This window comes from Podarcis liolepis, assembly GCF_965112155.1.
Source record: "Podarcis liolepis genome assembly, chromosome: 3".
NCBI lineage: Eukaryota > Metazoa > Chordata > Lepidosauria > Squamata > Lacertidae > Podarcis > Podarcis liolepis.
Window position 1 is genome coordinate 53,180,554 of NC_139557.1, and position 15,865 is coordinate 53,196,418.

At 42.2% G+C, this 15,865-nt stretch overlaps 2 protein-coding genes across 7 annotated transcripts in view; one reads left to right on the plus strand and one right to left on the minus strand.

The window, feature by feature from the left end:
* The window catches only part of LOC310704458 (uncharacterized protein), a 62,204-nt gene extending 46,747 nt beyond the window's left edge, over nt 1-15,457 (plus strand). For 2 of the 6 annotated variants that reach the window (XR_014524777.1, XR_014524779.1), the window contains one exon: nt 1,733-2,799. Coding sequence is in view for 3 of the 6 variants with exons in the window: in XM_083497954.1 (XP_083354080.1) it covers nt 14,782-14,793 (12 nt within the window). In the remaining 3 variants the exon portion in view is untranslated. Of the gene's footprint in view, nt 1-1,732; nt 2,800-7,427; nt 7,479-7,633; nt 7,811-12,979; nt 13,143-14,781 lie in introns of those variants that run through there. The other 4 variants (XR_014524778.1, XM_083497956.1, XM_083497955.1 and 1 more) reach the window with 4 other exon arrangements.
* CDK19 (cyclin dependent kinase 19) overlaps nt 1-15,865 on the minus strand; it is an 86,315-nt gene that overhangs the window by 10,413 nt on the left and 60,037 nt on the right. The window contains 7 exon segments of the mRNA XM_083497849.1: nt 4,134-4,382; nt 6,291-6,369; nt 7,712-7,809; nt 8,607-8,679; nt 9,729-9,798; nt 9,964-10,107; nt 15,465-15,596. Coding sequence (XP_083353975.1) covers nt 4,134-4,382; nt 6,291-6,369; nt 7,712-7,809; nt 8,607-8,679; nt 9,729-9,798; nt 9,964-10,107; nt 15,465-15,596 — 845 coding nt within the window.

A 15,865-nucleotide genomic window follows, 5' to 3' on the forward strand; every position in this document is an offset into this window, starting at 1 on the left:
GCCTTGCCACCCTCATTATCATTGGGACAGTCTGCAAGCGGACTCCTCCTCCCAACAACTCCCTGCCATCAATCGTGGTCACCTGCAGGGGGTTGCTTAAAGGGATGGTCTGTATCTGGTGTTCAGCAGCAAACTCCTTGCTCATAAAATTGCAGGAGCTGCCTGAGTCCAATAGCGCCTTTATTTTTAGGGGGTGCCCATTCTGCAGCTCTAGCGACACTTCAATCACTAGAGCAGGTCGAGGAGCTTCTGGCACGGGCACTTTCACTGCTCTTTGGCCTGGCTGCAGTGCCCCAATTGTGGCAACCAGGCGTTGGCTTTTACCTGCTCCGCTCCCCCTTCTTCTCCCCCCTCAACAGCTCCCACCATCCCTTGCCATTCCTTCCTCTGGGGGCAGACTCTGGCAAAGTGGCCTGGCTGTTGGCAGAGATAGCATTTCCGGGGGCCCTTTCCCTCCTTCTTAGCTCCCTCGCTGGTTTTTGAAAATGCGCGCGCGCGCGCTGTTCCGATTTCCATCGGCTCTGCCGGCGGGAAAGCTGGCTCAGGAATGTCTGGAATGCGGAACTCCTTCCAACGTTCCCCTCTCCCTTCCCGCCTCTCCAAGGCTCTTGCCTCCTGCCGCGCTCCTATGGTCAGCGCAGATTTGGTCAGCTGATCCATAGACTCCGCCCTGGGGCTCCGTGCCAGCTCGTCTTTCACCCCCGAAGAAAGACCTTCTTCAAATAGCATTTGAACGGGTGCCGCCGATAAATCCCAACTCAGTCTGTGAATCAGCATGGTAAACTCAGTCCAATATTCACGGACAGATCGACTTCCCTGCTTACAAGCCATTAGCTGTCTGCGCACCACCCCTTCCTCAATATCGCTGGAAAACATGATATCCATTGCACGAAAGAACTTCATTGTGTCCTTTAGTATGTCATTGTGCGTTGCCATTAGGGGTCGAACCCAGTCTCTAGCCCCTTTCTCAAGATGCCCAATTACAAAAGCAACTCGCGATTCCTCATCAGGGAACTCATCGAACTGCACATTAAGGGCATATTGCATCTCTGTCCTAAAAGCATGGTAGTCCTTGGGGTCCCCCCCAAATTTCTGCACCAATCCTGGTACCTTTCTGGGGAATTGAGTGGCTCTCCCCTTCTTGTCTGCATCCTGAGCCCTTCTCTCCTCCAGCCTCGCCGTCTGCAGGGCCAGTTGAACCTCCAACGCTCGGTATCTATCTTCCAAGCTTGGACCAGCTCCAGCCCCTGCTCCTCCGGTTCCGGTTGGTTCGCTCATGATGCCTTCTCTTGCACAGGCAGCGTACAAAGACTGTCGGACTGCTGTGAGGGTTTGATTAGCTGCTTGTGCGTGAAAACGTGCTCCCTCAGAGTTTGTGCGACCCCACAAACCTCCGTGTGTGACGGAGCTCCTCAGACATGTCTGCTCTAGTCACTAGTAGAGTCCGACAGTGGCTGTCTGCGGAAGCGTTTCCAGCAAAGAAGTTCCTTAACGGAAACGCGTCTCCTGGACTCACGGCGTGACAGTTTCCTGCGAGGTGTGGGTCTCCCTATGGGAGACTCCGATACCTCCCCACTGTTCTCGCTGGAAGCCTCCCTGAGCCCTCCCTCCTGCTCGCATTCCCTCAGAGACCCACTCCTCCCCCTGCTGGTCCCTGCTTCAGCAGTTGAGTCTCTTTCATCCTGCCTGAGTCCCTCCACCACCTGATGCTCTGATGGCAGTTCCCTGACAGGTTATGTCTCAAATATCAATCTTGTGATGGATCTGTTGTGTGCTGCAAGAATAAGGAATTTCCTTCCATTAATGGAAGTCTTAAAATATGGCAAATGGCAGAAGGGGATAAGAATGAGAAAGGGCTATAAAGATAACAAATGCATACAAAACCAGTTCCTGTTTATTTAATATTGGAATAAGAAGCATAATTATTCTGTAAATTTATACTGGTTTAGTTACTTAAATGATATACAGTAATATTTTTTTAAAAAGTTTCCAATATGAATCTTTTTCAGTATGGTTTTCAAAGCTTACTTTTTCTAATTTACTTTCTTCAAGATGGCAAGCACTACTGTATATAACCCACTTGTTCAGAGCAGCCTAGCATGCTTGGGAAACCATATAAATGTTCAGCCAAGACCAGCACAACTGGTGACTCAACAAGCTGAACACAGGACATCAGCCTTGGGACAATATTCTTCCAAGGGTCCTATAAACTTTCTGTATTCAGCTTGGATAGGTAGCATTATATGTCTGGTAAGCTTAACTGGGTATCTTAAATCACATGCTCAGCAGGCGTGGCAAGGCAGAATAGGGTAACAGGAGATGCTACAATAAATCTGAAATATTATTTCTCCTGTCCCCTTCAAACTGCATTGGCAACTTATGCATGTTTTGAAACTGTATTGAAATAACCAGCTATTAAGGCAGATCAAATGTTCTTAACTAGGTCCTTCCCTTACCTCCAATTAACTTAACATAAAAATGAGAAGGCCTAATGATATTAGTATTCTACATAAATATAGGAGGGAAATTCACAGATCTTCATATTAAATCTAACCTTTCAATTAAATAACTGCTCTTCACCATTTATTTTTCTGTTTTTGAGAGTAAAATGTCCTACCAAAGCTTCTATGGAGGAAGCAGAACAAAACAAATTCTGTGGCCAAAACAAACAAGATGAACTTTAACAGGGAGAAATGTAAAGTATTGCACTTGGGCAAAAAAAAATGAGAGGCACAAATACAAGATGGGGGACACCTGGCTTGAGAGCAGTACATGTGAAAAGGATCTAGGAGTCTTGGTTGACCACAAACTTGACATGAGCCAACAGTGTGATGCGGCAGCTAAAAAGCCAATGCAATTCTGGGCTGCATCAATGGGAGTATAGCATCTAGATCAAGGGAAGTAATAGTGCCACTGTATTCTGCTCTGGTCAGACCTCACCTGGAGTACTGTGTCCAGTTCTGGGCACCACAGTTCAAGAAGGACACTGACAAACTGGAACGTGTCCAGAGGAGAGCAACCAAAATGGTCAAAGGCCTGGAAACGATGCCTTATGAGGAACGGCTAAGGGAGCTGGGCATGTTTAGCCTGGAGAAGAGGAGGTTAAGGGGTGATATGATAGCCATGTTCAAATATATAAAAGGATGTCATATAGAGATAGAGGAGGGAGAAAGGTTGTTTTCTGCTGCTCCAGAGAAGCGGACACGGAGCAATGGATCCAAACTACAAGAAAGAAGATTCCACCTAAACATTAGGAAGAACCTCCTGACAGTAAGAGCTGTTCGACAGTGGAATTTGCTGCCAAGGAGTGTGGTGGAGTCTCCTCCTTTGGAGGTCTTTAAGCAGAGGCTTGACAACCATATGTCAGGAGTGCTCTGGTGGTGTTTCCTGCTTGGCAGGGGGTTGGACTCGATGGCCCCTGTGGTCTATTCCAACTCTATGATTCTATGATTCTACAATGTTCACTTAATGAAAAGACCATTATCCATGAAAACTAATATACACTACCAGTTTTGTATGATGATGCTATCATATGACTGTTGTTGCAATTACGCCTCAAAAAGGTCATGTGGATTTAGCTGTCTGCTAGAGATGATTCACATAACCCTATGTGAATATGCACTAAACTAGGTCATATGAGTGTCTTACAACATATCCCCAAATTGTTGATCGCTGTCAGTCTTTGATGAGCTGATTGAATCCTTGTCCTCAATGCAGCAGTTTGGATGTAAGGCTGCTATCTCTTTCATACCCTCCAGGCTCAAAAATATTGAAATTTAGCAGACAACGCTTTCCCAGCATAACGGGGGCGGGGGTGGAATTCACCTCCTTAATTCACATGTGTTAGGCTGCTGTTAAAGGATGTAGGAAAACGACCAACAAACTGCACAGTGACCTGTTATGTGTGCATGACTGCTTTGGTGCAGATGGGTGGGAAATCTGTGGTCCTTCAGGTGTTGTTGGATGATAATTCCTATCATTCCTGACCACTGGGCATCTTGGGTTGGAGTTGGAGTCCAACAACATCTGGAGAGTTCTCCATCTCTGCTACAGCCTAAAAGTTAACCACATGGCTCAGGTGTGACAAAGGGCAACTGGCGCTATAGCATGTTCCAAATGAACAAAAACCGTACCTGATAATCCGAAGGTATGACAGGCCCGCCTGAATTAGTGCCTGAAGGCCCTATGCGTGGTTTCTTATTTGGAGGCACCTGGTTGAGGCTGGAGTCCTGGCTATGCTGGAGACCTGCCCCAGTACCGCCACCTCCTGCTCCCCCTCCCCCTGTAGTTCCATTTGTCTGGGTGCTGCTCTGCTGCTGCTGAGGTGCTGCTTGCTGCTGAGGTGCTGTTTGTTGCTGATGTTGGTTCTGCTGCTGTTGATTCTACGAGATTGAATATGGGAGGGAAAGCCAGAGTTTGCATGAGTATGTTTTAGCAATTTCTTCAGTCCACACAAATTTACACAAGATTGTACTGGCTATGAATACTGTTTATATACTGTTGTCAAGGGAAAGGAATGCACATGGCAGATACTGTAGTTAACTCTTTATTGTCAATGATAATATATTCGTTTCTACAGTTCTGGAGACCTACGCGCACCAATCTAGCATCTAGGCAGCTATTCTGGGGTCTGAGCCCTATGGAGCAGCTGCCGTAATAGGGGAACCCTCCCCCCCACCAGTTTATGTACCTTCCTCAGAGGCTATGCCTACATAGAAGCTTCCATTGCTCATTCCTTTTCAATTCCCTCCTGGCTCTGGGACACAGAGGTGCAGAAGAGGGTGGGGAAGCAGATGGCCTCACACTTGCCTGACCTGCCTCTTCCTCCTGTTGTTCCGCCCCATCCTGTGCTCCACCCTCCAGCACAGCAAAAGCATCTTAGAGGCAAACTAGCTTACTCTTCAACCTCTTCCCTTGTTTGTAACACCTGAGCTCAATTTTTGTAGGATTTCCATAGCATTACATATAAAGTGGGGTTAATAGTGAGAAAGTAAGAATTTCTTACTTTCCCATGTCTCTCAGTGTAATAAAGTAAGAATTTCCCATGTCTCTCAGTGTAATAAAAGGGTTTCATTGTTTATAATCAGAAGGCTGAACAAAAGGCAACACAAAGCAAAAGGAATTTCCACCATCAAGGATACAAAACTGTTTTACCACTGCGAGAAGTTACAATTGAAACCATGTTTGTGCTTTTATTGCAAAAGAGGACATGTCACTATTCAATGGGACCAACCAGCCAGGACTACAGTTTGCAATTGTTCATCAGGTTTATGGCCAAAGGAATGTGCTCTTGGCCAAAGATCAAAGTAGTTGACTGAAATGTAGCCCTGTGAACCAGGGGTAAAAGGGAAATTGGTTTATTTGCTTTTGTTAACACCTGAAATGATTAAAGGCCATTTTAGACCGAGGGGGGCGGGAATTCTTGTAACAAGAATTAGCTTCACCTAAGGCCTGAGAGTTGAAAAACTGTTTTGAAAATATATGACCAAACATGCATATCCTAAACTAGCTGTTGGGGATGCTGGATGCTTCATCGTGTCACAAGAACCTCCTACTCTTTCTGCTTGTGGCTATGTGATTGGAAATAGCCACGTGCTGGGGGTCTCCTGGAGCTCTAAACATCAAATTTGGGTAAGCCAAGAGTATGGACAATAGCACTGGCTAAAAAAAACTAGCCTTTACAGGAATGCTGCTAAGGGAAAATCAGTTTCCTTCTCGTTTTACAACACTGAGCAGCCCTTCACTGAATATATGTGACAGGAGGATTGTGCAAAGAAGCCACCCCAAACATATGGAAGAATATGGAATCTTATGGACTAATTTAATTTGTGTCAACTCTGCATTCTTTATTTTATGAAGGTCTGTGGACACCAAAGTCCTCTTGTTGTATGTGTTTTTGTAAATGGAAAATCAATCAAAAACACTTAAACAAAAAACCACCCAAGTCAAGGCCCTCTGCTACCCAGAATATAGGGCATAAAGGGCTGGAGGGAAATTTCTCATCAACTGAAAGATATCATCATCAGATGATTAGAGCTAAAAGCATCCTCTCTTGCTTCCTCCAGCCATGTGTTACTAAATTAGCTGTTTAAGATAAATCAACCCATGCCCCTGTAAAGCATCAGGCGTGAAAATGCTACATATTTTAGAAATGTCCCATGACACTGTGCTGGGATAGTCTTGACCAGGAATGTGTGTCTGATACAACCCCCTGTGTTCTGCCAGTGTTTCTGCCAAAGAACCATATTTTCTTCTTCTTTACTGTTAGTTGAGTAATTTTTGAACTATACCTTATCCCCCTTCTCCTCAGGTTCATCCTCATTGAGAAATTCTCGTTTTGGGTAAGGAATCTGGCAGCCAGCAAAAACACTGAGGTAGAGAAAGAAAACATTGAGGGTGTTATCCTTCAATCTTGCATTTATTTAAAAGTACTACAATCTTAAAGACTTCATTTGGAAATAATACAAAACTACAGTTTAGTGTTCCATGAACAAGCTTTGGCTAATGAATTTCACAACACGCGCACCTTGCCAGGCATGGATGTGAAAACTTTTTTTAGTTCATTTTTAGCTACCTCATTGGTCATGTTGGGATGTCATCATAAACTGTGTTTTATCATGATGGAAATGAGCCTCATTTCGCTCTGGGCTTACATGTTCTCCAGTGGTGTGGCTGTGAGAAATTTGGGAACATTCACTTCCATTTTTTCTTAACCACAGCTTTTCATATTGGTCAAATCTGACAAAGCTGTGTTTAATCTTAACCATAGTTTGGAGCAAGTCCACTTCAAACCATGGTTCATAAGCTAGTGTGTTTCAAGCTATAGTTAATATTAACCACAGTTTAGGGATGAAGGGTCAACTTTCCACTGCAGCTGCATTGTTCAAGAAGGTTGCATTGCCCCAACACTTAGGCTTGAAAAAATGCATTAAATTTTAAAATGTCCTCCATCCTTTGTTGTTTAGTCGTTTAGTCGTGTCTGACTCTTCGTGACCCCATGGACCAGAGCACGCCAGGCACTCCTGTCTTCCACTGCCTCCCGCAGTTTGGTTAAACTCATGCTGGTAGCTTTGAGAACACTGTCCAACCATCTCGTCCTCTGTCGTCCCCTTCTCCTTGTGCCCTCAATCTTCCCCAACATCAGGGTCTTTTCCAGGGGTCCTCCATGCTACAAATAGGCTTAAAGAAAGCCCACCTCAGGAACTGATAGAAAGCTTTTTTTTCAACCATGCTCTGCTATGGCTCCCAACTTATTGAACTCAATGGGACTTACTTCAGAGTAGGACTGTACCATTGGCTGTGCTGTATAAAAATGAAGTTTATGTTCAGAGGAAAAACCTGTAAATAATGCATAACCCATCATGTTTGCAAGTTCTCTTCACTTTTACTAAATTTGATAACTCATAGGGAAATCTCTGTCCATTTAGTGAACTGCATCATCAAGCTGACTATCTCCTGGGAAAGGCAAGTGATCAAATGTAAGTTTTTCTTTTTTAATCCCTTGCACTCACCTATTCCTTACTGAATGGAGAAAGCATACTTTCACTTGGTATGTAAGTAGGTGTTTCAAGGATATAGGCAAACAAAAATTCTGCCTTGTGAACTATTTAGACATATTTTTATATATTCACAGGGCACACAGATAGCCAAATTGACCCTTAACAAGAAGGGGAAAGCTCTAAAGAAGGAAAGGGTTAGCAGAGAGACATACTCTGACGTAGGCAGTGGGTCCTCTTGGAAGTAGGGATCCTGCAAAGCTTGCTCTGAGGTAATTCTTTTTGTAGGATCCATAGTGAGAAGTTTTTGAAGCTGTGTAGCACAATATTAGAGAAAGTAAGTTTATATGAATAGCACTCACTGGGTTATATGCCAAAATATCAAGTATTAAATGGTAATTAAATCAAAGAAAAACTTAGGATTTCATACACAGAATGAATGCTGCTGATTTATAGTAACACAAAAATTGTGGTTAATACATGATAACATACACCCTCAATTTGTATCATTTGTAATTCAGAAAAAAAGACTTTTCAGGAGAAAAATAAACTTAGTTGTCTCTCCTGTGTCTATAGTAAGGTGTCATAAAAAGTTCAGAACAAAAGTCTATCTCATCTAGCATCTTGTTCCCTACAGTGGCCATCCAAATGCTTCTGGGAATCCCACAAGAGGAGGAAGAAAGCAACTTTGCTTTACTTCTGCACGCCAGGAACTAATATTCAGTAGGGCAACCAGCAATGTCACATTTGAGTTTCTTTACTCTTGGATGATGACATTTGGAACTGGTGGCTCGTTAATTTTTAGTCAGTCCTAAAACTTTGGGGCTAATTGAAAAAATAGTCAATCGGGCCAATAACATTAAGAACACCAAAAATAAAAGAACAGAAAACAGATTTTTAAAAGTATTCAGTACTCAAATCCGTGCATCTTTATCCTCATTTTCTGTCAGAAAAAGGGACACCTGTAATCCGATACACAGATTTCCTGGGAGGAAGACCAACTGAACTCTACAGGAATTTATTTTTGAATAGACATATATGGAACTGTGCTTATTATTTTACAAAATAAGCAGTCTTCAACAGCACTATGAGATGGGCAGCGTAACTTACCAAAAGAAATACTTTGCTATCAGGCTTAACTTTGTGTTTTTCCATATATTTTATGAGGCTACTATTGGCATACCTGAAAAACCCAACGGAAAAACATGTTTCAAAAGAGTAACACATTAACAAAAACATAGAAATGTATGTAGTAATTTACATTCCAAATAACACTTTCTGAGGTTTTTTTTAAATTTACCGAGACAAATGATGTACTGCAAGGCAGGTGGTGGTATTTTGTTTGTGTCTCATGAATATCACTTTTTTTCATTCAAATATGTAAACATGGATAAGGCAGTACAGTGGTGCCCCGCAAGACGAATGCCTCGCAAGACGGAAAACCCGCTAGACGAAAGGGTTTTCCATTTTTGAGCTGCTTCGCAAGACGAATTTCCCTATGGGCTTGCTTCGCAAGACGAAAACGTCTTGCGAGTGTTCCGATTTTTTTTCGCTCCCCCCCCCCCTTTCTAAGCCGCTAATAGCCTTTTAGCCGCTAAGCCTTTAATAGCTGCTAAACCGCTAATAGCGCTAATCCGCTAAACCGCTAATAGGGTTGCTTCGCAAGACAAAAAAACCGCTAGACGAAGAGACTCGCGGAACGGATTATTTTTGTCTTGTGAGGCACCACTGTATGTTTTATTATGGGATGTGAGGTAAAAGGTATTGGTATTTATTGGGTATGGGATATGTTAAACAAATGCAGGGGTGACTGACGGCACAAAATTCCTACATTTATCAATCTGATTAATTGATATCCCATTTTTAACTGAGGTTCAAGGAAGCTAAAAATACCACAAAACAACATAAATAATACAAAATATAAACAGTAGCAAGTGATAGAATTAAAGCTTAAACCAGGATACAGAAAAAAACATAAAAACAGAAGAATGAACATTGAAGGCTCGTCATCATACAGACTCATACTACTCTGCCTAGAGTAATCACATGGAGTCCTCAGCCCTAGGCAGTGTGGCTAGCAGTCAAGGATGAGGAAGTTGTAGTCCAACAACACGTAGAGAGCACAATTGTTGACTACCCTTGTACTAAGCAAATGAAGTCAATAAAAAGTTGGTCCTAATAATAATATTTTAGAAGCATAATTGCCATTAGTCAATGATACATAGCACTTACGTTGTTCTCCTAAAGTCCTTTTGAAGTGTAGGATATTCTGGCATCTTCCTAATGTCTTCCCAGTCTTTATCTTTGACAAGAAAAAGCAATTTGAAAACTTATTGAAGGATAAGAAGATATACTGTACACAAATTAATGCATTTTTACTCCCCGGTAATATAAGACTAATTTATTGGGAGTGGGCAGAAATCAAATAAAGGATTTTGCATGGGGCTGCTTCATAACATTAAATTACCTGCAGGAAATCCCATTACACTGAATATGCGATCAAGTTGATCATGATGAAAAGGATTGCTTGTTTTGATGTCTTCCTGACGACAGTGGAAGATAGGTTCTGAAGTCAATAGCTCAGCAAATATGCAGCCAATGGCCCATATATCTAGGAAAGAAGATCACATGTGCAATCTAGGTATCCTCATTTATTTTTTCACTGAAGTAAGATACTTCTAATGCTCATCACAAAATGATGTAATGAAATATATAGCAAATATGGATAAACTAAAATGGCATAGTTGTGATGCAACTAGATGAAACAAAATGCCCTGTAAATTCCACATGTATATATACTTTCATAATCAGATATTGTACAAAACTGATTCAAAGCAGAAAAACTATTATGTCTGATGACAAACAAAAGCTATTTTGTTGACTATCTAAAAAGACATTCAAACAAACTCAAGCAGGAATTTTCTGCAACATTTCAAACTTCTTCAACCAAATTATGCATGCCAGCAATGATTATCAACCCTCGTTTTGGAATTTCCCAAAGAAGGTTGTTTAGGGTGGGTTAGATGGGGAGGGTGCATATAATGATGAAGAATCAAACAAATTATTTGGCCCAAAGGTACTTTCATGACAGTCACATGAAGAAGTTTCTATTTATATAAAATTAGCCCAGGGCATTTCTGGTTGAAAGGAGACTGGTTGAGTTGTGCTGGGGAAGGGTGTGGAGGAGCTGAAACATACTGCTGCGATTGTCCCCCTGAAGGGCCAGCAGGAGTGTCAAAGATGACAAGAGAGCTTGTAGAATTGGAAGCTACAGTCACTGTCTAGAAAACTCTCGTGCTGTGCATGAGAGTAACACTCTTACCCCTATCGTATGTCCCACAGCAATGGGCATTCAGAAGTAGGCAGCATCAGAGCACAGAGGTGACATTTAGCTATCATGACTGGGAGCTGTTCAAAGAACTATCCTACATGAATTTGTTTAACCCTCATTAAAACATACTCATACTTGCACACTGTGAGCAATCCTTATTGAACCCAGTGGGACTTTACTGGGTTAACAGGTATAGGATTCCACTCTTAGCCAGGAGCAATCAGCTGCTGCCAGCACCATTTTCTAGCAGTCATTTAAATAAAACTATGTTGTGTGAAGACTTTCCTTTATTTGTCCCTATAGTATTCGGAGAGAGGGAAAGAAATTCTCTTGTATTATTTTGGCCTCACTATTCCTAGCTTTATTAATGTGTCTGCCATTGCCACCCCTCCTGCCCAAATCCCTCAGGAGAGACACAATATCATATGTAGTGTTCCCCACATCCAAGGGCTTTTTTGGGGGGGTGGATAGCAGCTGCTAGCCAGTGACTTCCAGAAAAAGCTTCAGAAATTAGCACTCAATCCTTTCCCCTCCCCCCAATTTTCTGGAGGTGTTTGGTTTTGTCCACATTCATAACACCACAAGGAAATCGCTTTTACCACAGTGATTATTAAGGTTTCTCAGTTATGTACTTTGGGCATAATCCACCTAGAGTTAGGCACTGCCAAGTTCTATTGTTTTCAACAGGAGAGCTAAGCACATGCTTTGATCTGTTCCACCAAAAACAAATTTGACTTGGGAACATTTAATTTTGGCTGGATTGTACACTTAGTTTTTTAAGAGCATGCCATTTTGGTCTCAGGCTTCATTTACAGCAATATTTATTCTGTACATCTGTTATACAATTCTACATATTGAAAAATTGAGTCCTCAGTTTAAAAAGCACTATGAATAATAAGGAAAAGCTAGAACCACTCTTCAAATATACGAAGGGCTCATCCCTACTGGAGTTCAATATGGATTTGACTCTGTTTGTGTCTCTTTCTTCTCTTTTTTGCAATATCCACACATCTACAGATAATGCAATAGGAGAAGAAAATCAGATATAAAACTGCATGTTATGCGACTGGGTGCACTGAAGTGCAGCGTATGGGCAGGATTTTGCACAGTTGTGGTGGTGTTTCACTGGGTGCCATCTGTCACTACCACCCTTACTTCCACCTTGCTTCTATCAGCCTTGAACTTTTCCACTGGTTGTTGCTGAAGGTACATTTGCAGTATTCTTATTTTTGAATCAGCTCTTTTGTGCACAGATCTAGATTAAAATATCGCCCTTGGAAGGAGAAGGGGAGGGGGAAAGTGTGGGTGATTCCAAATCCTTGCCTGAGTTTGAGCAACACACCTATTTCTTTAACAAGCTGATATCCTCTCCAACTAAGGATATGCTCCAGGAGTGGGAAGAGGTGGGCTCTGGGAAAGCATGATTCAGTCAATAGGAATGCAGAAAGATGGGTTTGTGATGGATGAGTTGACTTAATTTGCTTCCAGGATTTCACGGCTACATTTTCCAACTTCACTGGGGTCAACGCGCACTCACAATGCACGTTGGCCCCAGTGAAGTTGGGAAATGTAGCCATGAAATCCTGGAAGCAAATTAAGTTGCTGGGTAGGATGCTGAAATCCAGGACCCCCAACACAACATTCTCAGAAATGTTCTATGTGCAGGTGGTGTTGGAAGAAAAAGTTCAGATGTGTTAGGTACCAGAAAATGTTTTGGAGAAAGCCCCACCTTTATAAATTTCAAAAGGACAGACTCCACTTGAGAATAATGGTTTGGATGAGAGCCAATAATCAAAGTCAATCCTGACAGGACAAAGGTTTGTCTCGTCTAAGAAATGTTGTTGCACTCCCCTTAAAAGGATAAAACACCGAGTTTGGGCATGCTCCTGGCTCTAGCTTTGTCAATGGACGCTCAGATAGTGGCAAGGAGTGCCTTTCATCTGCTTAGGCTGCTGTGCCAGGCTCAGCCTTTAGCTAGCCATCCTTGAGAAACATCTAGGATTGTCTACCATAATGCGTGGTACGTTGGACTGCCTTTGAAGGCTGTTTGGCAATTCCAGTCAGTTGAAAATGCAGCTGCCAGGATGTTGATCAGGATTGGTTGTTGGGAACATATCTCACCAGTTACTGCAATAAGTTCACTGTCTTCCAGGCTTTTCCCAAGTACAAGTCAAAGTGCCGGTGACCACCTTTCAAGCTTTGCATGGCTTACAACCCAGGCACCTGAAGGAATGTCTGCTCTCATAAGCAAGTTGCCCATACATGGAGGCTCCTTCCGTTCTTTAGAAGAGGCTGTCCTCTAGGTGCCCTGCCAGGTAATGCATGTGGCCACCAGAGAGCCTTTTCGGTGATGTGGTTCTGTTTCTTGAACTCACTCCCAGATAGGCTTGTCTGGCATCAGTATTGTTATTCTTCTGGCGCCAAGCAAATGTGCTTTCGTTCTCCCAGGCTTTTAAATGTATTTTAATACATTTTCTGCTTTAACATGTTTGCTGTACTTTAATTATCTTGATTTTGTAAGCCATCCTAGAAGTTCTGCTGAAGGGCATATATGTATGTATGGGTCTACCTATCTAGCCCCCCCCCCAGCATAATGAACAGTTATAGATGACACATTCCCTGCAAATATATTGGTTGTCCTTTCCCTACATGCTGAACTTCAAAAGGAGTGCTTATAAATCTACAAGCTATTACTAAATAAGGCAAGTCCTCTTATGAGGGTTGTGCAATTTAGATTCAAATGGTATTTAATATAAATATATTTCAAGCTGTAGCGTGAGATTTGAATCACACCACAGAAAGAATGTGCATGTAATAAGCACTGTAGCTGCAAAGCATTATACGATTAACTCATTAACTTTTTTTGTAAAGTGTGCATAATGCTAGAGGCAAGTATGGACTCAAGAGGTACATAAACAATTATAGTTATTATGTCTGCTGCTTGTCCTCCTTGCCATGAACCTTCATATGACTATTCTGATATATTTATCTGCCTTATCGTGCCTTATCATGGCCTTCAATAACACATCTTGGAACACAGTTGTACCACAGCTTCTCTGACTTTATCACACTTATCCTTGGGCATTTTTCTCTGGATGTGTCACATGCTATAGGGATTTCACATTTTCTGCACAACCAAACTGCTGTATTTAACATCTAGGAAAATGCAGTGTATCTCCCATAGTACCCCCAGCTTTGGTTGTGGCCACATGTATGTGCTTTGTGGGTTTAGTTTGAGATCATCACAAACCTTCCTTCCTCTTTATCCACTTTCCCCTATTGCATGAAGCACTTAACACACACACATGTAGTTTTTAGAGGTTGTGAACTCCCCTGCTCCTAATGAAACCAAAGCGCTTTATATAACAGTAAGACCAACCACCCAACTGCTTAGCCATCATTTAGATAGGCTGGGATCCCGCTATTTAAGGTGTTTGTGTGCATTTTCCACTATTGCTTCATCCTGTACTCCTGGTACAGTGCATTATGCAGAACACCTAGACAAGCAACTTTCAAAAGCCATTGCATACAGTAGAACATGCATCTCAAGACACTGCATTGGTCTGAAAGTGACCAAAAGAAACAATATGCGCATTGTATTCCATAATACAATGGTACAGACAAAGTAATGTGCCATTGTAACTACAGAGCATGGATATGTATGGATATGGGTGGAATGGGTGAAGCACTGTCAGTGAACAGTTCAGCTGATCATATGGACCCTCAGTAACAAACTCAAATACCAAAGTGATCAGTGAAAATATTGCCATTTAATAAACTGACTAGCTTGTTTAGAATCCTGTACAGGTATTTCTCTTAGCCCTGATGTGATCTTGTCAATTTTTTTTAAAAAAGGGATGGCCAACTTGTGGCCCTCCAGATGTCAGTGGAGTACAGCCTCATCAGCCATGACCCACCCTCTTATTTTCTTCCCCTGTATCTTCACATTTCTAGATAGCAGTATGAAAGCATAAAATCCAAGGACATGACATTTGAAGGCAGAACATCTGGGATATTAAAGGCTGCCAAAATGCAGAAGCTAAAAATGGAAAGGTACGTGCTAGTGATGTAATGGATGCAGATAATGGTACCGGAGGAATGTCAGGCAGCTCACTCAATGGGATAACAGTGATTGAAAATACAAGATTAATACTAAGTGGCCATTAGAGACACCTCACTTTCTAAATCTGCATCAGCACTAACACAAAGTTCTTAGACTGTTAAACTACTGGAGGCACCACTCAGATGTTTCAGCGATTAGCTCAGAGGATGGGTGAATGAGAACATGCTGCCATTTCCCCTGTAATTATGGAAGGCCTTTTGATAGAGATGGCTTGAAGCACAGAATCTTTGGCACCAGAGATCCTTGGAAGAGACCAGAAAAAGGACTGGCAGCTGGATACATCCCATTATAAAGTAAGGGTGGGTGAGCCAGCACAAACACATTCATGCAGAAAACACCCTCGTCGGCCTATTGTGCACACAGTTTACAGGTTCACTGACGGAACCATGTCTTGTTTCTGAAACGTACTTGCACCAGAAATTTCCTAGAAGTGACATATTCTGGAGCCCTAGATTGCAAAACCTAATATCTATACATCTGGAGACTAAAAAGGTAAGTCTAGGCACCCGCTTACCAATGGCCTTTGTGTAGTGCCTTGCACCAAGTAACAATTCTGGGGCTCTGTACCAGAACGTCACCACAACTGGATCCAGATCTGCAAGTGGCTTAAGAGGTGAGTTGAATAACCGTGCAAAGCCCATATCAGCTGAAAAACAAAACAGTATTTTTATTATACGAAAAGCAAAAGCTACGAAAGCAAGCTGCGGTGCACTGTACAATTAATATGGGGAGAACTAGACAATGCCTGTGCCTGCTGAACCTCAGAGGGGAGTGGCAGAATAAAACATTACAGAATAAAGTAAAATATAAAGTATACTTTCAAAACAACATAATTAACAGAAACTACAAAATTATCTTAAAACATTACAAAGGAAGTCAGCTACAGAACACACATTTAATGCAGTATATAAAATG